Source organism: Melospiza melodia, chromosome 16, assembly GCF_035770615.1.
Source record: "Melospiza melodia melodia isolate bMelMel2 chromosome 16, bMelMel2.pri, whole genome shotgun sequence".
Lineage (NCBI taxonomy): Eukaryota > Metazoa > Chordata > Aves > Passeriformes > Passerellidae > Melospiza > Melospiza melodia.
The window spans coordinates 1,364,121-1,386,874 of NC_086209.1; the positions used below are offsets into that span (position 1 = coordinate 1,364,121).

At 54.5% G+C, this 22,754-nt stretch overlaps 1 protein-coding gene across 8 annotated transcripts; it reads left to right on the forward strand.

Moving 5' to 3' along the window:
• The first annotated feature begins 716 nt into the window (after window positions 1-716).
• OCRL (OCRL inositol polyphosphate-5-phosphatase) lies at window positions 717-22,202 on the forward strand. Of its 8 annotated transcripts, none has more exons than XM_063170220.1 (24): window positions 717-755; window positions 845-924; window positions 1,367-1,446; window positions 2,289-2,327; window positions 2,779-2,889; window positions 2,962-3,045; window positions 3,356-3,476; window positions 3,565-3,726; window positions 4,595-4,696; window positions 5,103-5,217; window positions 7,014-7,130; window positions 7,262-7,452; window positions 8,449-8,560; window positions 9,992-10,101; window positions 11,035-11,170; window positions 12,403-12,513; window positions 12,819-12,984; window positions 13,178-13,413; window positions 16,843-16,866; window positions 19,040-19,159; window positions 19,383-19,467; window positions 19,897-20,024; window positions 20,587-20,698; window positions 20,800-22,202. In XM_063170220.1, the coding sequence occupies exons 1-24, from the start codon at window positions 723-725 to the stop codon at window positions 20,922-20,924; spliced, it is 2,700 nt and encodes an 899-aa protein (XP_063026290.1). In that variant the 5' UTR covers window positions 717-722; the 3' UTR covers window positions 20,925-22,202. The 8 variants fall into 8 exon arrangements, with proteins under 8 accessions (XP_063026290.1, XP_063026292.1, XP_063026291.1 ...); XM_063170222.1 differs by having other exon boundaries at window positions 2,962-3,033; XM_063170221.1 differs by having other exon boundaries at window positions 2,782-2,889.
• The last annotated feature ends 552 nt before the right edge of the window (window positions 22,203-22,754 follow it).

Sequence of the window (22,754 nt, forward strand, 5' to 3'; positions counted from 1 at the left end):
CATGCGGCCCCGCAGCTTCTCGCTGGGGCGGATGGCGGCCGCCAGCCGGAACAGCCGCAGCGCCTCTTCCAGGTCCCCATCGGCCGCCGCCGCCTTCGCGCTGGTCACGAGCCTGTGGGAGTCACCGTGAGCACCGGGTGGCCAGGCCCGGGCTACACCCTGGACCACCAACCCACCACCGCCACCCCCGGCCCGGCCCGGCCCGGCCCGGCCGCAGCCCTCCCCAGCCTCCTCGGCCGCTCAGCCCCGTCCCCGCTCACCCCCGGTACCGCTCCTCTTCCGCCACCGCCGCCTCTCCCAGCCCAGGAGCGGCCATGCTGCCAGCGCTGCCGCCCTGCGCTTCGAACCCGGCCCTTCCCGACCTGCACCGCGCCACATGTAAATCAGCAGCGCCTGCAGCCAATCAACGCCGGGGACGGGAGGAAATGGGCGGGGTCGAGCGCTGCTCCCGGTTTGGGGCAATACCCGGACGAGCGCCGGTCCCGGCTGCTCCATTTCCCGCCGCGCGGTGGGAAGTGAGCTGCGGGACATCCAGGGGAACCCGGCAGATCCACAGGTCCCCCGCCCCCGGTGCGCTCCCGGTTCCTGCCGCGCAATCGGCGCACGTCACGGGCACGGGCGGTGGGGTCCTCCCGCCAGCAGGGGGCGCGGCCGCGGCGGCGGGCGCTGCTTTGCTCCGCGCCCGTGCCCAGCGCGGAGTCGCTGGGAGACCGAGCGCCGCCATGGAGGCGCGCGCCGCGGGCTGCGGCCTGCTCGTATCCAGCGGGCGCGAGGGGCCGGGCGGGCGGGGGTGCGGTGGGGCGGGGCAGGCCGGTGACCGGAGGTTTCCTTAACTGCGGCGCAGAGCGTTGCTGGCACGGAGGTGCTGGCCGGGCGGCGGGAGCCGTGCGTGCTCGGCCTGGAGCGGCGGGCCGGCCGCTACGGGTGAGTGCGAGCGTGGCGGGGCCCGGCTCACCTCGGTCGGTACCGCCGCGGCGGTACCGTGCACGGCTCGGTTCTTCGCCGAGCGGCCGCAGCCGTCGTGACTCTCGGGATCCCTGCGTGCTCCCCCGGCGGGCTCCCCTCACCCTGCGGGCTCGGACCCGGGGCACCGGCGCTGCGGAGGTGCCTTCCCGACCGCCCGGTGCTCCTCCGGCAGCCAGAGCCGCTCCATCCCGGTGTTGGCCCTGCCCCGTGGCACGGAGAGTTCAGCAGCTCTTACTTCTTCCCCGGGGTATCCGCGTCCTGCACGGTCTCACCTTCGTTGCCTTTTTCCTTCTCCTGCCCCAGAAGTTTAACGATAAAAATCAAGCAGTGTCTCTGTACACGCAGCTTCCGTTTGTGTGCGTGGCTGCCGGGTTTTTATAAGCCTTCCTTCTGTCTACAGGGTCGTTATTCGCTCCCAGGAGAAAGAAAACTCTGATCCGGATTATATTCCCATCAATAGCCGTTTTAAATGTGTGCAAGGTATTGACTGCTGGGGGGAAGGTTGAGAATCCCCTGCTGTTCATCCTCAAACCTTCAATCTAATGGTGTTTCCTGACCTGTCTCCTGAGGCACAGCAGATTGAATCCTTTCCTTGTGAAACAGCAAGTCACATTTTATGGCATCCCCTTGTTCCTCATCCAAGCAAGTTGTCATTCCATGTCAGCATGCACTTGTGAGGAACTTGGCTGGCTCCAGTGCGTGTTGGGCTTGGCATCACACAGAGCCAACACATGCAGAACCTGGTTTCAGGGTCTGGAATTTGGTGTCTGTCTCTCAAAGTCTCTGCTAAGCCAAGAGTGGGGAGCTGTTGCCTTTTCCTGCATGTTTACATCTAAACTTCCTACGGTCTAGCAAGCTCTCAGCATCCCACCTGTTGGATGAGGAAGGGTTTTAGGCCTTGTCTTGGAAGAACTTAAATAGCAACAAGTGACCCTGGGGCAAATCCTTGTGAGGAGTAAAAGTCCTTTTTTCTGTATTTGCTCATTCCCTTGTGTGCAGCTCAGGGATGTTCTGTCCCAGGTCTTGCTCTGTAGAGAAGCTCTGAAGTTCCTTGTCAAGTTGGTCTTTCCCAAAGTAGCTGCACGGATGGGGAAAAGCCATCCAGGTGTATGAGAACTGTGTGGTGGGAATCTCCCTGGGACACTTGTTGGGAGGTGACTGTCCAGGTTCTCTCTGCCAGAACCGTTAGGAATGTACAGATGTAAATGAGAGCTCTCTGTTCCTGTCAGGACTCTCTCATGGCTGGTAGTGTAATTAGATGAGTCCTCAATTACTGCAGCATCCAGCGTCAACTCTACTGATCCCGCCTTTCTCTTTTCTAGAGGCAGAAGAGACTCTGCTGATTGATATAGCTACAAACAGTAAGTTTCATAAGGGCAGTGGTGTAGCTAAAGATCCTGTCAGGGAACAGCCACTGGTGCTTGTTTTGCCTTCCAGTCTTCCCCCAGGCTCTGTGTTTGTCCTCTGCTCAAACAGGATGGTTTTCCCTCTGATATTATCATCTGCCTGTGTCATGACATTCATGACACATGGGACAGGACATTGCCATGACAGACAAGGTTTGAAATGCAGATGGTCAAAATGTCTCAAATTTTTCTTTGTGCTTTTAGAGCTCTTTGCAAAATTGCAGTAGGGAGGATTCCTAAAGCCAGGAGAATGTGCTGGGGATACCCCAAGCAGGGTGGGGGGACCTCAGAAGCGCAGGGAGGGTAACTTAGGTGCAGGTTTCCATCACAAACAGCATCTGGAAGCTGGGTGGGAAGCCTGGGGGCTCTGAGGCAGCCTGGGCTGACTCAGTGAGTGTGTTTGAAGCAGGCTGCAAGGTCAGGATCCAGGGTGAGGCAGCACCAGAGCGGCTCTTCGAGATCCCTGACGAGGAGCGCTGCTTGGGGTTCCTGTCAGAAGTGCAGAGCATACAGGAAGGTGAGCAGAGTTGCCCCTGTGCGTGTGAAATCCTCTGCCAGCAGTTTCTGACAGGGATGGGTTTTTTTCCAGCCCACCTGAAAGCATCTCTTCCTGAACCTAAGGACTCAGCCATTTGGCACCAGGTGGAGAAGAGCCTCACAGGTCTGTCTCCAGGTACAGTTGGCTTTGCTCTGGGGCCTGTGCAGTGCTGGGGTGCCCAGGGTAGGAGCTGGGTCTGGCCACGCTTCCTTGTCTGTTAATTCCTTCCTGAGTGCTATTTTCACCCTTGGTTTGTGCATGTTAAGCTCCTTCCTGCCTTGCCTTGTGGTTAGTGCCCCTTTCTCCCATTTCCAGGGTCACACAGTTGATGTATTCCTACTGTCATTTGGTTTTTTGCTTTCTGTGAAGTTACATTTTTTCCCTTCTTGATCTGAGCTCTTTCAGGTTGTTTCTCAGGGTGTTTTTCTTGGATTTTTCATTACAGGAGCTCTGGGGTTTGAGGATGACTTCAGCACGCTGAGCCTAGAAGAGAAAAGGAACATGCAGAACCACCAGACGGGATCTCGACGGGAACCCCCACCTCCTCCTGTCCCTCACAGTAAGCAGTAAGTAATGTAGGGGATCTGTTCCCTTTTTTACTTTTCTTCCTAGACAGCAGAACTAGTTCTAGTGCTGCTCTTGCTTCCTTCCTAGATTTCACAGAGAGAGAGAAGGCGCATCCAGAGACCAGCCCAAGGTGACAAACACGATGCGCAAGATGTTTTTGCCCAGCACACAGTCGGGGCAGAGAGAGGGACTCATCAAACATGTGCTGGCCAAGAGGGAGAAGGCCTACATCAACCTGCACAACTTCAGGTGAGAGCTGGGAGGGCAGGACAGAGCTGTGGGATCTCACCCAGATTGGACCCTGGCAGCTGGTGATGGGTTGCAGCTCAGGTGGCCAGTGAGGATGGTACAACCAAAAGTCTTGTGTCCATGGAGCAGCTGCTGCTTTTGTGTTATCTCTGTGTATGTCAGATCTCCTGAGCCTTGGTAAGGCTGGAGCAGATGGGCAGAAAGAGTGAAGACAGATGTCCCACCATAGTGTCGTGGTGTTGCCCCTCGTGATGTGATGTTAAAAGAGCCAGATGTTTGCTGGTGGAATGCCCTACTCCACTCTGAGAGCAGTGTCACTGGGAGGGAGCCAAGCCTGGGAGAATCTTTGAGGAGCAGCTGAGGGAGCAGGGAAGCCTCAGCCTCGAGAAGAGGAGGCTCAGGGTGACTTTCTGGCTCTCCCCAACTCCCTGACAGGAGGGGGCAGCCAGGGGGGTCGGGCTCTGCTCCCAGGGAGCAAGGGAGAGTACAAGAGGAAATGGCCTCAGACTGCACCAGGAAAGGTTCAGGTTGGACTCCAGAAGGAATTTCTTCACGGGAAGGGTGGTCAGGCATTGGCAGGGGCTGCCCAGGGAGGTCTGGAGTCCCCATCTCTGGAGGTGTGCAGGGAATGCCTGGACATGGCACTCAGAGCTCTGGGCTGGGTGACAAGGTGGGGACTGGACACAGCTTGGACTCAATGATCCTGGAGGTCTTTTCCAGGCTCAGTGATTCTGTGACTTTCAGTTCCCCCGTGGCAGTCATTGCTCCATGCAGGGACAGCTCATGGTGCATGCTTCCAGCCAGAACACTGCTGTGCTGCTGTGGTTTGCATTGTGTTTTTAACAGCTCAGCTGTGTTTGTGTTGCAGGTTCTTTGTGGGTACATGGAATGTGAATGGGCAGTCTCCTGACAGCTTCTTGAGCCCATGGCTGGTGTATGACATGGAGCCTCCAGACTTCTACTGCATCGGGTGAGCAGCTGGGGGGATCCAGGAGGGCTGGGTTGGATTTAGGTTCCTGTCATGCTCTCAGAGGCTGCACAGAGCTGAGCTGTGTCACACGGGGTCTGTCTGAGGGCAGAAAGCCATTGGATGAGGCAGAGGATCAGGCTGAACAAAGCTAGCATGACAATAGATTTTCCTGGAGGTATCTGCAGAGCTCGCTCCTTGTCCTCTGCCTAAAGTGGTGTTTCTCAGGGAAGGGGTTGCTGGGGGCTTGGGGTAGATCTCAAAGGCACATGGGGAAATTCTACTGCTTTATTTAGCAGGTGGCCATAAAGAGCTGTTCCTCCAAGGGCTGTTGTTGGAGGTTTCACATTTCTGTAGGAAGAGGAGGATGTGCAGGAAGGCTGGAGGTGCTAAGCTCTTGGGTTTCCAGGTTCCAGGAGCTGGACCTCAGCACAGAGGCTTTTTTCTACCTTGATTCTACGAAGGAACAGGAGTGGCTGTCTGCTGTGGAGAGATCCCTGCACCCTAAGGCCAAATACAAGAAAGTGAGTTGTGCTCAGTGGCATGGGGGCTTGTCATGGAGCTGGCATGATGGGAAGGAAGGAAAAAGGAAAAGAGCCTCCCTTTTCCTCCCTGTCCGAGGAGCAAGGCTTGGAGAAACCAAGTGTGATACTGGGCATGTGCATGCCTGGGCATCTGTCAGATGTGTCAGATTAAATCTGGAGAGTCTGTTTCTGCACCACAGCTGTAAGAAGCATTGTCCTTTGAAGTAGAAATTTGTAAAGGTGGGGACCACAATACCTTTATCAAATAGGAGATAGGTGTAAGAGAAGCAGCAGGTTCAAATTCTCTACCTATATTACCTTCTCATCCTGTACTATAGAAGCCAGGTGTGTCCTGTGCTGGTAAATTAAGTGAATATATTTTCTCTGAAGGAATGGGATGATTTATGAAGTGAAATCTTCTGGATGCTGCTGCCTTGAGTCAGAATTGCTTCAGCTGTGGCAGCAGGACTTTGTTCTGGCTGGTTTAGAGCAAGACACTCTATCTTTTATCTCTGCTATGACAAACCTTTCTGCTGCAGGGACCAGTCCTGAATACATGAATGGGTTTCTCTTTCTTTCTTCCTTAGCCTGTGTGTTTGCTGTCACACCCCATCCTGCTTGCTGTGAGCAGATGTTACAGGAAATGAAACAGGGAATAGAGTATCTTACTGAGCTGAGACCTATCAAGGGGAGCCAGGAGTCAGGGTCTGAACTGCAGAGGTTCCTGCTCCCTCTCCCCCCTTTGCTTCACTTTAGTTTTGGGTGAATTTCTCCCACTGTAGTGAAAGGGAGAGTGCAGGATAGGGCTGCAGGAGGGGGAAGTGGCTGAAGCTGTAGATAAGGCTTGTGGTCACCTGCAAATTCTGCTCCTGCAGAGCACACCGGGTGCTGGCCCCCTGCAGCCAAATTCTCTGCTCTCAGCTTCGTTCCTCACTCCATAGACTTAATCCCAACACATGTGAATGTTTCTGTGCATAGAGGTGAGCATGCAGACTGTGCTCAAGCAGGTGAGGCCTTGTCATTGTTTCAGAGTGGTGATGCCACTGTTTCACAGGGATGGTACCACTGTTTTGGAGGTGCAGGAAGGTAACAGACTGGGCAGTGTTGGCTTAGCACATGTAAAAGATCAGCAGCAGACCTGAGATCCCCAATGGGACAGGGCACATGAGCACGGTGTTAGCCTCTGTGGGCTGAGCTCTGTGGGAGCAGATATCTACTCAGATCCAGAGAGGCCCTGGGCTTTAGGGAACAAGTATTTCCCGAGAATGAGTCAGTCTATGCAGCTCAGAGATGCTTTTTGCTACCCCATACATCAGGCACGTCTGCTTCAGGGAAATAGGAGCGTCTCTGTCCATTCCCCTCTGCACTGGAGTCTACAGTAAGCCAAGGTGGGCTCTGACCCCCACTGCATCTGCAGCCTCAGGACAGCCCCAGCCCTGGGCCTGGCTGGAGCTCTCTGTTTGTGCTGGCTAGAGCACGGCAAGGGCTGAGCCCCGAGTCACAAACTTGCTGGGCATTTATTCAGTTTCTCATTGCCCACCCTGCTGTAGGGAGGGACCAGAGTAGGGAATGCAGTGGGCTCAGCACTGCTGGCAGCTCCTGGGCAGAAACAGATGGATCCCAAGAACCTTGCTGTTCAGGACAGGAGACCCTTTGGGTTCTGTTGTTGCAATTAGGGATTGAGTAGAGAACATGAGGAACAGGGAGAGCCAGAACAGCAGAGCATCAGGCAGAGCAGATCAGAACTGCATTCCCGCTGCCTCTCTGGGAATTCAGGATCCCGTTTATTTTTGCAGGTGCAAATGGTCCGCCTGGTTGGGATGATGTTGCTCATATTTGCTAAGAAGGATCATCTGAGCAATATCAGAGAGATTGTGACAGAGTCTGTGGGCACAGGAGTCATGGGAAAGATGGTGAGTCACCAAGGCCAGCTTGTTGCTTCCCTGTGTCCATGCAAGAAGTGGCACAGTCTGGCCTGGTTCACCTGTGCCATCCCAGTCCCCTCACCTGCCACCCACTGCCCACTGGTCCCTCCTGTCCCTAGGGCAACAAGGGTGGTGTGGCCATCAGGTTCATGTTCTACAACACCACGTTCTGTGTTGTCAACTCGCACCTGGCTGCCCACGTGGAGGACTTTGAGCGTCGAAACCAGGACTACAAGGACATCTGTGCCCGGATGAGCTTCCTGATCCCCAGCTCAGACTGCCTGTCTGAGCTCAACATCATGAAGCACGAGTGAGTTGTACCCTTTGGCAGTGGTGTTGAGTAACCCCAGTCAAGTCAGAACTGCAGCAACAGGAGGTTTCATGCAGATAAGTTTTCTGGCTTAATAAAAAAATGTGAAATCCTATGGCTGTGGTGTGCTGCAGTTCCTGCAGACAGACTGGTCACCTCCTTGTTGCAGTGCCTTATGCACCTGTGCCCAGTGTCCCTCTCCTTGTGTTTGTGTATAACTTCCTTTTCAGCAGGCCTAAACAGAATTCAAATGGTTGGTATTTCTGTAATTAATACTTAAACCATTTAAAAACCAAAAATGTAGAGTGGATTAGTACAGAAAAAAACCTTACAATATTAGATTATCCTTGATAATCCACTAATGGAAATGTTGAGGTTTGACTGTAAACAGGAAGAGCTTTGGTACTAGCAAGGGGTTTAAATTTTAATCTTTAAAGGAAACCTTTATGGAGTGAAGAGTGCATCCCACGAGTCCTTCTGTAGCTGCTGATAGCAAGAAGGCTGTAGGCCTGTTTGGGAGCCTGGAGAGGAGCGGGGTGGGGGCAGGTGCTGGTGAGGTGTGGCTGATTGCAGGGATGGGAAACAATGTCTAAAAGGTTGTAACCTCCAAGACCCTGATTCTGCTCCTGCTAATTCTGTGTCAGGCGGTCTTGGCTCAGTAGGTGGTGCAGCAGTGGCCTGCTCTGGTTGAAGGAAAGGCAGTGAAAAACCAACAGGTGAAAGCAGATAACCCTGCAGATGCCTCACCTGTCCTGCTGGCTGACAGGCTGACTTTGCTTAGTGAGCTCCACCATGACTCTCTTCTTAATATGAGAAGAGCCTCAACACCAGCTGGATTTTGTGTGAACAGTGGTCTTGCTTCATTAGAGTCAGTGCTGTTCTCTTGGAGCAACCTGGGAGAGTGGAAGGTGTCCCTGCCCAGCTGGTACAAGATGAGGTTTAAGCTCATTTCCAAACCAGACCATTCCATGATTGTTTGTGTATCTTTGTTTGCAGTGTTGTTATCTGGCTGGGAGACCTGAACTACAGGCTGTGTCTGCTGGATGCCAGTGAAGTGAAGAATCTCATCAGCAAGAACGAACTTCAGAAACTGCTGACTTATGACCAGGTCAGTGAACTCGCTCACATTCACCCCATCCCTGGGAGGTCATCTTGGTTTGGGAGGTCCTCTGCTAGGGAGGACCTGGCAGACATGGAGCTGGGGATGGGGTTGGAGCACAGATCTGATGAGGAGCAGCTGCAGGGGCTCAGCCTGGAGAAAAGAAGGCTCAGGGGGACCTTCTCGCTCTCTACAGCTCCCTGAGAGGACAGGTCAGGGTTGGTCTCTTCTCCCAGGTAACAACTGGGAGGACAAGAGGAAATGGCCTCAAGTTGTGCCAGGAGAGGTTCAGGTTGGATATTAGGAAAATTTTTTTTAATGGAAAATGCTGTCCAGCCATGGTACAGACTGCCCAGGGCAGTGATGTCCCCATTCCTGGAGGGATTTAACAGACATGTAGAGGTGGCACGTGGGGACATAGGTTAGGTGGGGCCTTGACAGTGCTGGAGGAACCATTCGACTCAGTGGTTTTGGAGGGCTTTTCCAACCTACATAATTCCATTGCACACTGCAATAAGGGTCTGGACACAGACATAGACACTGGACCCTGACAGAGCTCTGGGTGTGCTGGTTGCAACATCCCCCTAACAAAACCAAATTGTCCATACTGGGGTAACTGGGTAACTCAGGCAGTCACTGTGTAAGTGAGTCTGTGTCTTAGTGCAGGAGTTCCCTCCACAAGCTGACCACAAGCATTTGTAACAGCAACAAAAGCTGCTGTGATCAGTGTTGTGAAAGAGGTATTGATTTGGAGCCCAAATCTGCTTAGCCAGTTTGACCTGAATTCTGTGCTGTCGCCTTCCCTGCTCGGCCCTTCCCTGCAGCACACAGAAGGTGGTGGCAGGTCCCTTTCAGGGGAAGGGTTTCACCTGGGAACCATGAACAGCAGTGGTGCAGTGTCACCTCTGACACAGTTTAACAATAAATTTGGTTGGTTGTCCTCTCTAGCTCATTTTTGCTGTACTACAGAGCTTTGTTCAGGAAATAGCTGTAGCTTAGGTCTTACTGAGGAAAACATCCAGAAGAGGAAAGGAGCAAAGGAGGGTGGTGTCAGGTTGTCAGGCAAGTGCAATCCTGGAGGCTCTATGCTAAAATGATTGGTAGGGAGCAATTAATGATGGCAATCCTAAGCCTGAAAACTGATGAAAGCATTAGTAATTAATATTTCCCTTAACTCCTGCTCGATGCTGCCTGCATGGTCTGGTGAGCAGTATGATGCTCATTTGTACTGGGTCTGTTTGGGAAACTTTCCACTTGTGTGTTAAAGGTGTGAGGTCTGAGAGACAGTTTGGGGTTGTCTGTGAATCCCACAGAATGGCCACAGGCCACGGTTGCTCTGCCTGTAGATCTGCTCTCTAACACTGCTGTGGCAAGGGAGGGTTTCTTGGGTTTGGTTTGGTTTGTTTTTTTTTCTTTTTAAAGCTTTTTTTTCTGCTTTAGCTGAATATTCAGCGCACTCAGAAGAAAGCATTTGCAGATTTCATGGAGGGAGATATTAAATTCATCCCCACGTATAAATATGACTCTAAAACAGATCGCTGGGACTCCAGGTACATTGGCTGCAACGGGGTGTATTTACCTATGGCATGAAACACATTTTCTCGCAAAATTTGATTTCCTGCTTCTTAGAACTGTGCATACTTGTCAGTGTTATGTTTGGCCTTCCTTTCTTTCCTGCTTTCTGCAATAAGCAGCCCCTGTGTACATTGAGCAGGCACATCCCTTAAACCTCTGTAGCTGCTGATCTCGCTGGATGAAGGCAGGTGAAGTGTGAGCTCAGGTGACCCTGCACTGGGGCCTTTTTCTATTACCAGGGACAGGCAAACAGTATAAAAAAAGAATTGAAGAGCTAAGGAAACAGGCTCTCTGAGTCACCCTGTCCCCTGACTTGCACACCCACAGGGTGGCTGCACTGTGATAGCAGCTGTGGTTCCTGCTTGGTGCCTCCCACAGACACGGCTGCATCTGCTGCAGGGGCTGCTCCAAAGGGAGAAACTCCCAAAAAGGACTTTCAAACCATGTAATGATTGAACTTGACTTGCCATGTTTATGAATCACCACAGTAATTAATCTGAAGAAGGATAACCCAGGATTCAGGCTTCACAACATAATAGTAGTCACTGAGTAGACTTTCTGGAGTGGAAGCAATAAGCCATGGGTTGGATTGTCAACAGAAAGGTCTGGCAGCACAAGAAAGTCATGTAGCTTGGGTCACAGCACACATGGGTTCAGGCTGTGGTGGGCTTGACTGAGGGTTATTTTGTTTCCTGGTGCTGGAAAGGATGGGAATTTTATCTGCTGTATTGGGAAAGGGGGAGAGAGCAGAAGAAGTAACAGAATTCAAGTTGGGGTAAGTGATAGGAGTTCATGCCATCACTGCTGTGATGATGCGGGTGGAGGGAGCTGCCTTGTTGGGAAGAGGAACAGCTTGGATGGCTTGATAGGATTGTTGGATTGCCCTGGTAACCTGTGTTTCTTTGTAGTGGTAAGTGTCGTGTGCCAGCGTGGTGCGATCGGATCCTTTGGAGAGGAGGGGACGTCAGTCAGCTCCGGTACTGCAGCCACATGGAGCTCAAGACCAGTGACCACAAGCCTGTCAGCGCCCTGTTCCGCATCGGGGTGGGTTTGTGTGTTTGTTGGGCAGGATCCCAGCGCTGCCAGGCATTCCAGGCATTGCTGTGGGAGGCGGTGACAGAGTCAGGGCAGCTCTGCTCAGGCTGTTGCAAGAGGACACATGAGCCCAGCTGAGGTGTGCCCGCTGTGGGGGCGCTGCATCTGGCAGCACGGGAATGCCTGAGTCCTGCTGTTCCCTCCTCCACACGGAGACACAGGAGCAGCCTGGACCTGGCTGTACCTGCATCAGATGTGTCATCTGGTTCACACCTGGATGGCTTCAGTGGAGGGTGACAGCAAATTCAGGTTTTTTGGCACAGCAAATGAGGACACTCCATGTCCATTTTTGCTGCCTTCTGCTCCCTGGGTGGCTCAGGTCACAGAATGGGTCAGGTTGGAAGCAACCACAGTGGGTTGTTGGGTCCCATCTCCCTGCTCCAGCAAGGCCATCGTAGAGCACATGGCACAGGATTGTGTCCAGGCAGTTCTGGACTCTCTCCATTGAGGGAGATTTCACAGCCTCTCTGGGAAATCAATTTCAGTGCTCTGTCACCCACACAGTGAAGTTGTTCTTCCTCACATTCAGGTGAAACGTCTTGGGATCAGTTCCTGCCCATGCCTCTTGTGCCATTGCTGGGCCCCACAGAGTAGAGGCTGGGCCCTGCTCTGAGCCCTCCCTGCAGTCAGGAACAGACAGAGCCCCTCTCAGCTGTGTCTCCTCTTCAGGGTGAACAGCCCCAGCCCCCTCAGCCTTTCCCTGTAAGGGAGATGCTCCAGGCACTTTAGCATCTCTGTAGTTTTTGCTGGCCCCACTCCAGGGGCTCCGTGTCTCTCCTGTACTGGGGAACCCAGAACCAGACACAGCACTTCAGGTGTGCCTCACCTGCGCTGAGTGGAATAGGCTGAGTCTATTTAAAGAAAGGCTTTTCTCCTTTCCCTCTGGACAATCACGAGGAGTGCTGCAGCATGCCATTGTTGTCTCACAGAGGTTGCCTCCAGTTGTCTCTCAGTTGTGTGACCAGTGGCCAGACAGACCCTGGTGACACCTGCAGGGTGAAATCTGTGTAAAGTTTTAGATGCAGCTTGGGACTGCGCACATGTGTGTGAACTCTCTCAGCCTTGCAGCTACAGAAGCGAGTGCTTAGAGAAATAATTCACTTCTGCAGCTCACTCATGATCAAGAGAGTTCCTGTGAAGGCCAGTCAGAAGTTTTGTTGAGTGTTTTTTGTGTCCCACAGGTGAAGGTTGTGGATGAGCAGAAGTATCGGAAGCTGTTTGAAGACATTGTTCGTATAATGGACAGGATGGAGAATGACTTTCTTCCTTCGCTAGAGCTGAGCAGGAGAGAGGTGAGGATGAAACTGGAATCACTGTCTCTGCCCAAACACAGCAACCTTCAAAGTGCCAGAACTTCTTTCAAAGACCTTGTTTCAATTAACTGGATTATAGAAAACTGAGCTCTATCCTTTATCTTATGGTCAGGAATTGGGTTAGTGAGGAGATGTTGTCTTGGCTCTTTGGCAGGACTTGTGTGAGGAATTCTGCATTAGATGGGCTCCTCTCAGCCTCAGGGGGCCAGTGCAGAGTCTGTGGAGGGCTGGCCATGGGCCATATCCTGGCCACTAATATCACTTGATTTCTTTTTGCTCTACAGTTCGAGTTTGAGAACGTGAAGTTCCGTCAGCTGCAGAAACAGAAGTTCCAGATTACCAATAATGGGCAAGTCACCTGTCACTTCTCCTTCATCCCAAAGCTCAATGACAGCCACTACTGCAAGCCATGGCTTCGGGCTGAGCCTTGTGAAGGTTACCTAGAGCCAGGTGAGTGTAGTGCTGTAGACGCCCCCATCCCATCTCCATTCAGTCCTTCCTGTCTTTCCTGTGTCCCACCTTCCTTGCCATCAGTCTTGTCTGTCTTTTCTGTTGTGGCCTTTGTCCCTTGCACTGTATGTTTGTCCCCATCATCCCTTTTGGAGAGTGTCTGTGTGTTCTTGAGCACTGCAGTGTGTTGCAGATGAGAGCACAGAGATCTCCCTGGACGTGTACGTCAGCAAGGACTCAGTTACCCTGCTGAACTCTGGCGAGGATAAAATTGAGGATATTCTTGTTCTGCACCTGGACCGAGGGAAGGACTATTTCCTGACCATCAGTGGGACCTACCTGCCCAGCTGCTTTGGCACTTCGCTCGAGGCCTTGTGCCGGATGAAGCGACCCATCCGAGAAGTTCCAGTCACCAAACTCATAGACCTGGTGAGTTCTGAAGCGGCTCTTCTAACCCTCTAATCAGAGAAGCCTGATTCCCTCCTGAGGCTCTTCTAACCCAGAGAAGCCTGATTCCCTCCTGATTGCTCCCAAAAGCAGGAGCAGTACCTGCAGGTCAGGTTGTCTGTGCTGGCTCTGAGATGAGTGACTTCACAGAGCTTGAGGTCCTCTTCTATTCTCCCTGCCTACCACAGCCAGGGGTTTTGACAGCCTGTACTTTATCCCCTTTTTCTCAGGGGGATCTGAATATTGTTTGATGGGATGAAAAAGTGATCCCAGCACCTCATGTTGGTGTTACTGGTGCTGGCAGGCTCAGCTGGGTGGCACTGCAGTGTCATAAGAGATGTGATTAGGGTCCTCTCATCCAAGGTATATGGGCTTCTTTTGCTTTGGTGAGTGCCTTGGAGGCCTTTTCCTTCTGGATACGTTCCCACTGCTCAGGGGAAGAGCAAGCAGAAGGACCAAAGTGTGGGGTGTGGGGTGCTGAAGGACACAGCTCAGCAGATGAGCAATGTCACAGCCTCTCTGGCCATTTCCTCCCACACCAACCGCAGTGAGAGATAATGCCTGGGGTGAGAGAGAGCTCATCAGGGAGAGATCTCTCTGTGGTGCAGCAAACTGTTCCTCTTCCCAGCCTATGCCAGCCCCCAGCATCAATTTTCCTTCTCCCACAGCTCATTGTGTGCATGGGAGAGGGTGCAGTGGTGTCCTAGTCACCTCTTGTTTTTTGGGTACTCTCAGCTGTTTCTGGGGTTGTCCCATTTTGGGGATGTAATTCTGATTTCCAGGCTGGTTTCATTCATCTCTCCTTACTGCCTTACCTGGCCATGTTCCAGTGAGGTGCAGCAGCTCCTCAGTGTGCCAGTTCATGTCCCCATTCTTGTTCAGGCAGGAGAGTCCTTTCTTTCTTTCCACCTGAAAGCTCAGCCCCATTGTTTGAGGCTCTTTACCATGTGATATCTTTCCTCTCCTCTCCTATCTCACAGTCTCACCCTTACATGAGGGCCTTTTTGTCCAGTAAGCTGCTGCTTTTCCACCTCCCTAGATTTGCCAGCCTCCACTCCCGTTGTTTCCACATTTTCTTATCCCTTCAGCAGTTGTCCAGTGCCTCTCCCTGCCTCTTCCAGTTCCCATCTTTTATTGTAGGTATCTACTTTTCTCACAAGTCCAATATACAGAGGAGTCTATTTTATATGAGAATTTTGACTTTTTAACACACTAATCAGGCTAGGCAGGATGCATGTGGCAAGATAAAGTGTTTGCCTCCTCAGGTCAAGCAACCGATCCAGGCTTCAGGCTCCTCAGATTTCTGAGGATTTGGTTATTGTCAGTCTTGTTCTAGAAGTGGGTCTGGAACATTTCACTGGCCTCGTTTGCTTTTCTACCTGCTTTTTCCAGCTCAGCACCAACTTCTTGCTTGATAGAGAGGAATTTGGGCCCAGGCTCTTGGCTCTGCCCTCACAGAACACACTGTTAGATTTGTACGAGTCCACTGAGGCTTCTTCTCCTTCCATCTATAGATTTCCTTCTCCTGCTACTCAGTGAAACATCTAGAAATAAAGCAGGCAAAACAGTCAGCAAGGAGCACCTGCTCCAGTGTCTGCAGCAGGGACACAGGTCTCCTTATGGGCATGGGGGCATATTTTAAGTTTTTTAGTTCTGATTTTACCTGTGAGCTGAGAAATCCTTGGAATCAGACCAAGCTGATCACTTACTGCCTGGGCCAGTGGTGCTGGGGCTGCCTGCCCTGCAAGCTGGAGCATTTGGGTGCAGTTCCCTGAGTGCTGCTCAGGCTCTGTGAGGCTGGCAGTGTGTGTGCATTAAGAACCTTCTTCACTTACATGGGCTCATCCTTCACTGGACCAAACATCTTCCTCAGCCTGGCTAGACTTTTTCTGTCTGTTTCAGTGGAGAGAGGTCTGGAGATCCAGTCTCTGAGGGGCTGAGGTAGGTGGGTGCAGGATAGCACCGTGCAGGTGGGAGTTTGTCTGGGAATGGCTTTCCTGGTTCTCCAAGGAGGGAGACGCTGACATGGCTGCTGTCACTTGAGCACCTCTCCTTTGGGATTTCAGTATTAGTGTCTCATCCTTGATCATTTCTTGGAATGCTATTTTGGGTTTTAAAAAGCCTCTTGAAGAACCCCTGTCAGGGGCAGGTGAGTCTTGTGGAGCAGATCGTGCCGAAGGCTCAACATTAGGGAGAAATTGTTCCCTGAAAGCGTGGGGAGGCCCTGGCACTGTTTGCCCAGAGCTGCCCAATTCCCTGCCAGGTTGGAAGGGGCTTGGAGCAACCTGGGATAGTGGAAGATGTCCCTGCCCATGACAGGAGAGTGGAATGAGATGAGCTTTAACTCCCTCCCAACCCAAACCACTCTGTGATTCTGTGGAGAGATGAGCAGCCAGGCTCAGGCTGGGGGGTGAGGTGGACATGACTCACCCGTTACAAAACGTGCAGGTGGCTGTCTGCCCTCCCAAACCTGAGAGTGTGTCCCTCCCCCTGTGCCTCAGGAGAGAAATCTGTGCCAGCTCCTGTTGGAAGCAAGCTGTTCTCAGGAAGAGGACAGTCTGTTGTGGCTCTGTTAGAATTCAGGCAGGCTCCAGAGGAAGCAGGCGCTGCAGAAGCCACAGGGGACCCTGAGATGCTCCTCCCTCCTGGTGTCCCTGTGCCCTGGGAGCTGCAGCTGCTCCCAGCTCAGCCTGGGAATGCGCTGGGGCTGTTCCCACCCCAAAAGGTCAATCTGCCAGGACTCAGCATGGACAGCCTGCTTCTGTTTCCTCCTGCAGACCTATGAGCAGTGTCCAGCCGGCCCTGGCTCTACAGGGATGGCTGTTTGGGGATGCTGAGGGCTTGGCTGTGCTGCCGGAGGGCTTGGCACACTCCTCTCTGTGCAATGCTAATGCTCTTAGGCTGCAGCAGCAGCAGCCGGGTTTGAGCACAAACCCTCATTTCCCTGACTGTACCGAAAGCTGCTTAGGGGCCCTGTGAGCTCCACAGCTGCCGCACACTCAGAAACACAGATTTAGCCCAGGGAACGTTTTATCTCTGGCCTGGTCACAAGGGAAGATGGCTGAAATAATGTAGGGGCAGTGATTGTGACTAGGGAACTTCTTCTTGGTGGACACATCTCACCTGCCCATGGCCCAGCCAGTGAAGAGTGCTGTCTAAGCCCCTTGGAGGGCTTTCCAGAAATCCTGATGAGGCTGTGCATCATATGAGCAGGATTGTTGTTAATTGGCAGGCAAATCTCTCACCACAGGTTTAACTTTGGCCGTGTCAGCAAAATGTGTGAAGGACCTGGTGTTCAGTGGGTTCTTGTAATGCAAATTAGGCTTCTGCTTAATCACAAGAGTTGATCCGAGAGTGCTTTCTCCCTCTTAACCACACTTTTTCCTCTCCTCTCTTTGCTGCTGCTCTCAGGAAGAAGACAGCTTCTTAGAAAAGGTAACACGAGCAATTGCTGCTTGGCAGTCCGCTTCTCAGTGGTGTGTTTGTAAAGAATGGGAGCTTTTCCCTTGTTTTCTGTGGCAGAGGGAAGGGGAGGGGAGCACAGAGGGGACACGGCTGCCAGCAAAGCTTCTTAGCACAGCTGTGGGCTGGATGAGGGCATGGAGAAGCATAGAGTGACCCCAGAGCCAAGCCCAACTGCAATGTTGAAGCTCATCAAATTTGCTTTGGGAGGAAAAAAATTACTTTCTTGATCCTAACAGCAGTGCTGGATATTGCCAAAAAAGACTGGCAGCCTTTGACATACATCTGACCATGAGGAGGGATTCACCACAGCATCCTCTCAGACCTGTGAGAAGAGGGCTGGAGGAGGAAACTCGGGTCTTTTGTTCCTTCCATCTGGTTGTGTCCCTGTGGAGGCCGAGGGAGGGCCTTGTGCAGGAGGTGGATGTTTCTGTGCCTCCCCAAGCAGTGGAGCTGGGACTGCTGCTCTGATGGCCACAATGCCCGAGCGGGATCACTGCTTCCCTTGGCACCCATGCTTGGTGCTGGAGCCAAGCAAGGAAAACTTCCCTGGGAGAGCAAGTGGGAGATGCTGGGGATGGTCATTAACTCTCCCTGTGCTGGCTCTGACATTTGTAACTTGTTCGAGCTGGTTCTGCGCCGGCTTCCCATTCTGGGGGAGTTGTTCGTCTCTGGGCTGTCAGCACAGTGGCAGAGCACAACAGGAGAGGGAAGGAATGTTTCCTCTCCAAGAGGGGATCAAGCTCGGGTGTTCATGAAGCTCACATACTCCCTCCTGGCAGAGGAGAAGGGAGGAGTTTTGATTTTTGGGAGCATCTTGCCGTGGGAAGGACGAGGCGTGCCTCCCTTGCTCTCACGCGGCAGGAGAGGGCGCTCGGGGCCCGGCCAAGGCGCGCCCGCCTCCTCCCCCTGCTCCTCCCTCTCTTCCTTCTCGTCTGCCCCGAGGCGCCTGGAGCCTTCTCCTCTTCTCTGAACACCTGGGATCCCCTCTAGGGGGGTCTCCACAGCTCCCCCAGTCATGCAAAGGGCTGCTCCAGCGCTTGGCTCCAGTGATGCCCTGACAGGGGAGTTCTGTAGAAGAGCCTCAGCCTGGGAAGAGTGTCCACAGACCTGGGAGAAGGTCTGCAGCTCTCCCCCCTTCCCTTTTAGAGGAATCCTGTAATGCTCTTGCCTGACATGCTGCTGCCCGACCATGCCAGTGCATGTGGCTGAGCGAGGCAGCTGTGCAGCCGTGACTCCTCATCTGCTGGCAGGGTCAGAGCTGGTGCTGTGCAGGGCAGAGCTGTGCTGTGTGGCAGCTGGGGCTACTGCCCGTGTCACCTGGGCTTGTGTCAGCTTGGTGTGTCTCTGGGCATAGCAGGGAAGCCGCCCATGGCTGCTGTCAGTGGCTCTGTGTGCTGCAGGGACAGCCATGGCAGTTTTGCCTCAGCTGGTGTGAGGTGCTTTCTGTGTGGCTTTTGGACTCCTCTGCTGGTGGCGGGGTTGTGTTCCTGCTTGTGCTGGTTCCTGGGTGCTTTGGGAGTGCTGGGCATGGCTTCCTCCTTGGAAGTCACAGGAATGTGAGTGATCATGAAGTGAGAGTAAAATCAAGCCAAGGACGTGGATCCGGTTAAAGCTTGGTGCGATGGAGACATCTGAGCCATGGAGCACGTCAGCTGCTCCACAGGAGTAAGCAGGAACTGTGAGAGTGGTGGCCTGCTCTCAGTGAGAGCTCTCCTTGGGAAAATGGAGGAAGAAGCTTCAGGAGTCAGGACAGTTGCAGAGCGCTGGGAGCAGCCGTGGCTGGAGCACCCGGGGCAGGGAAGGCGTGGGCTGGGTGGGGACAGGGCTGGGCTCCCCACACAGGGACTGGCTGGGTCCCAGCCTCTGCTGGCTGCAGCGTGGGAGCTGGGATGGGGCCGGGGCACCTCCTGGGGCTCTGAGGGGGCTGGGGCTGCTGGAGAGACCGGGCAGGTTGTTCCATGGGGCAGCAGAAGGGAGAGGAGCCAGGACCTGTGGGGCAATGGCTGGTGCTGTGGAAGTGATTCAGGGCGGGAGCACCCCAGGGTCGTGCTGCTTCCCTGTCCCCGCTTTCCCTACCAGTGACTAAGGGAGTGAGGCAGAAGGGGCTGAGGTTTCCCTGAGCCCTTGTGTGCTTTCTCCCCAGGAGAAATCCATCCTGCAGATGGGCTCCCTGGACAGTGAGGAAGCAAGTGAGGTGCCGCTGCAGGTGCCAAAGGAGATCTGGCTCTTGGTGGACCACCTATTCAAGCATGCCCTCCACCAGGTGAGAGGGAGGGGGCCTCTGCCACACTGGAGCTCTCCTGGTGGCCTGGTTCCTCACACACACCTGGTGATCAGCTCCAGTTTGGTGTTTACAAGGCAAGGCTTTTCCCTGTGCTCAAAGCACTGGCTGGGTGTCCCAGGGTTCACCATTCACTGGGAGTCACCATGTGCCTCAGCCTTTGTGGGGAAAGTGACTTACTCCATCCTTGTGCTGTTTTTGACAGGAGGACCTGTTCCAGACTCCAGGCATGCAGGAAGAGCTGGAGCAGATCATTGACTGCCTGGACACCAGCATTCCCGAGACAATCCGTATCCTTCTGTGATGGATCTCAGCTCTGCTGGGACAGTTCACTCTCGGGAGAGCTTGTCTGTCACCTTTACCTGGCAGGGTTCCTGGCAGGGATGGGCTCCCCTTGGGCCCCCCACAACCTTTCTCAAAGTTGAATCTGTGCTGGCCAAATCAGCCGGGAGCTCTGGAAGCTTCTGCAGGGCTGTGCCAAGTGCAGGAGCTGGGGTACTGAAGAGCATGGTCTGGAGAAGAAGCTAATGGAGCAGGGGGCTTCTGTGCAGCCAGAGGGTGGGAAATGCAGTGCAGGGTTTTTCATGGATGGGGGACAGTGGAGGAGAAGGAGGAGAGGATAGACAGGCAGGGGACTTGTGTGACCTCCTGTGAGATGAGCATCTGGGGAGGGAGGGGATCTCTGTGCTCAGCATGACCCTTGATTCCCAGCCCTCCAGCGGGCAGTAATCACTCTGTGGCTGAAGCTCTCCTCATCTTCCTGGAGGCTCTGCCAGAGCCTGTGATCTGCTATGAGCTGTACCAGCGCTGCCTGGAGGGGTCCCACAGCAGCCGGCTGTGCCGACAGGTGCGTCTGCTGCCAGCTCAGGGCAGCTCCTGCTGCCGTGGGCTGTGCCATGCCTCTGGGCCTGCCGGGGCCCTGCTCCCTGCCTGGGGGCCCACAGTGGCTCTGGGAGAGGGGGCAGCTCTTCCAGAGGGACCCCAAGTGAGCCCTGTCTTACCCTGAGCACATGGGGAACGGGGAGGGGCCAAGCCACTCCTGGTCCTGAGGGCTTCAGCACCTGCTCAGAGCTACAATTCCTGTCCTTCGTGGAGGGCTGTGCATGGCTCTTAAGAGCTGGTGGGGCAGCAGGCCAGGTCAAGCATGTCCCTGAGCAGAGGGGGAAGTTTTGGGGCAGTGAGAGCTGAGATCCAACTGGAAACAAGCAGGAAGCAGCCACAGGGCACTGGGGACTTTTTCCTGGTGACACAGCTTTCCTTGAAGCGGTGTCACCAGGAGCCACAGCCCACAAGTGCCATCAGTACTAGGCTGCAGCTGTGGGTAAGTTGCTGTGGAACCTGGAGTGCCACACATACGCAGGCTGCAGCAGTGGGAGCTGGGAGAGCTTCCTGACACCATTTCCTTGCAGGTGATCCTTCAGCTGCCGAGCTGCCACCGCAACGTGTTTCGGTACCTGATGTCCTTCCTGCGGGAGCTGCTCAAGTACTCGGAGGACAACAACGTCAGTGCTACCATGATCGGTGAGTGTGGTTTCTCTGCGGCCCTCGCTCCATCCCAGCCTGTTCTGTGCCTCCCAAGGTCTTTGTTCCTCACCGGTGACTGATTTTACCTGCCTCCACAGCTGCCCTGTTCTCCAGCCTCCTCCTGCGCCCTCCGCCCAACCTGATGGCCAGGCAGAGCCAGCAGGACCGCCAGCGTGCCATCAACTTCCTCTACAGCTTCCTGCTCAGCGGGGACGAGGAGTGACTCGTGCCGTGTGCCAAAGGCGGGCCCGCGCTCCGGCCGGGCCTCTGACAGCTGCGAGGGGTAAAGGCTCGAAGCTCTCCAAGTGCCGTGTTTACAGTGGGAAGGGACAGTTCCCCCTCCTTGCCACGCCATGCCCCACGCTGCAGAGGACCTGCACGCTCATTGCACTGCCATCCACCTCTGGAGCCTCCGGCTTGCCCTGGGAGCCAGGTGGATCTGTCGATACCCGAGCACTGTGCCAGCGCCCATCGTCCCGTGGCAGTATCACCGGTTCCCAGGTCACGCTTCTCTCTGTGTCACCTCCATCTCCCAAGAGCTGCTGTGGAGGAAGGTGGGGATGGCTGGTGCTCTTGGAGGCCGTGGCACTCTGCGTCGCTCCAGTGCCAGGTATGTGTGCTGGTGTGTACATCACCCCAGACTGCTGTGGGACGTGTGCCACCCTCTGCCACACAGCCGTGCCAGCCCCGATGCCATCACTGTGCTATGGACCGTGCTGACCCAGGAAGGTTGTTTGGACGTTTGGCCTCTCCCCTTCAGCATGGCCTTTCCCCTCTCCCCTCCCTCCCAGGACACAGGGCCTCAGCACACAAGTCTGTCCCTGCACCCCCCACTCTGCCCTCACTTTCCTCTCCCTTCCCTGCCCCAGCTTCCCCCAAGGACACAGGATGGTGGGTGACTCGCAGTGACCAGGGTCAGGTAGAGCCATGAGCTGCCCTCTGCTCCCCCTGGGCTGTCCTGTGCATTTGGAGCAGGATGGGACCCCTGTCCCTCTCGCCCAGCTTACAGTGTGGGGGTAGGACAGGCTGGGTCACCAGGTGCCTCTAGATGGAGTCCGTTGTCTCCTTCTTGGGGTGCTAGCAGAGGGTGTGGGTTTTGGGGGAGTGAAAGGAGCCACAAATGCTCCTCAGGGGCCAGAGAAGCAGCTGGGGGGGCTGTGCATGGGAGCTGCTGTGCAAGGGTCACACAGCTGGCTGAGGAGACAGCCCTGGGGCTGGTGACTGAGGGTGCAAGAGTGGCCTGTCCCACTGAAACACTAAGGCCTGTGGGGCCATGTGGCCTCAGGTGCGGGAGGCCAAAGCCAAGGGGAGGAGGTTGTGGTCACAGAGCCCCTGCTGGTGCCTGGGCTCAGCCCAGGGTATCATGTGGCCCTGTGGTCCCCGTGCACTGGCTGAGCTGCTGCAGGCTCCCCTCCCTTTTGCCTTTTTCTTATCCTTAAAATTTTTAAATTACATAATTTATTGGGAAACTGTTCGTTCCAAATAAACCTTCATTGTGCAAGGCCTGGGGGCTGTGCAGGGCACACCTGCCCTTCCTCATGCAGTTCTGCACTGTCATAGAGCCCTGCCTGGAGCTCCAGGCTCACTCTGGGGACAGCTGAGGGCTGGGCTCTCCCCCAGCCACTTTAAGAGTGTGCTGGGCACAGCTGGAGACAGTGGCAGAAGGTCCCGTGCCACTGGCTCCTGCTGGTTGAGCTCCTGGGTGCGCCCCTGATGTGCTGGCACTGCAGCGCAGTGCCCGTCCCACATGGGTGGTGGCATGTGCCCCTCCAGGGTGGAGATGGCGCTGGGTCCGGCCGGGTGCAGCAGGGTGCTGGTGCCCGTGTGTGGCACAGGGCTTTGGCAGCCCGGAGCAGCGATGCCTGTGTGCCCAAGGCCCTGCTGGGCCAGCCAGGGCAGCGTGCTGGAGAAACCCGCACGTCCTGCTGCAGGAAATGGCGGCCGGTGTCATCTCCATCTGCTTCCTGCCAGCTCCTTGGGAGCAGGGCTGTGCCTGGCAGCTGCTCCCGTGCTGTCACCGAGGTGACCAGCGCTAGGTGCCGGCATTGTTCCC

What these genes read in the sequence shown, in the direction of transcription:
- OCRL (XM_063170220.1), top strand. Translation starts at nt 723, where the DNA reads ATGGAGGCGCGCGCCGCGGGCTGCGGCCTGCTC. An exon ending in CCAGACTTCTACTGCATCGG is followed by an intron (nt 4,697 to 5,102) that starts GTGAGCAGCTGG and finishes TTGGGTTTCCAG; the next exon opens with GTTCCAGGAGCTGGACCTCA. An exon ending in AACTGCTGACTTATGACCAG is followed by an intron (nt 8,561 to 9,991) that starts GTCAGTGAACTC and finishes TTTCTGCTTTAG; the next exon opens with CTGAATATTCAGCGCACTCA.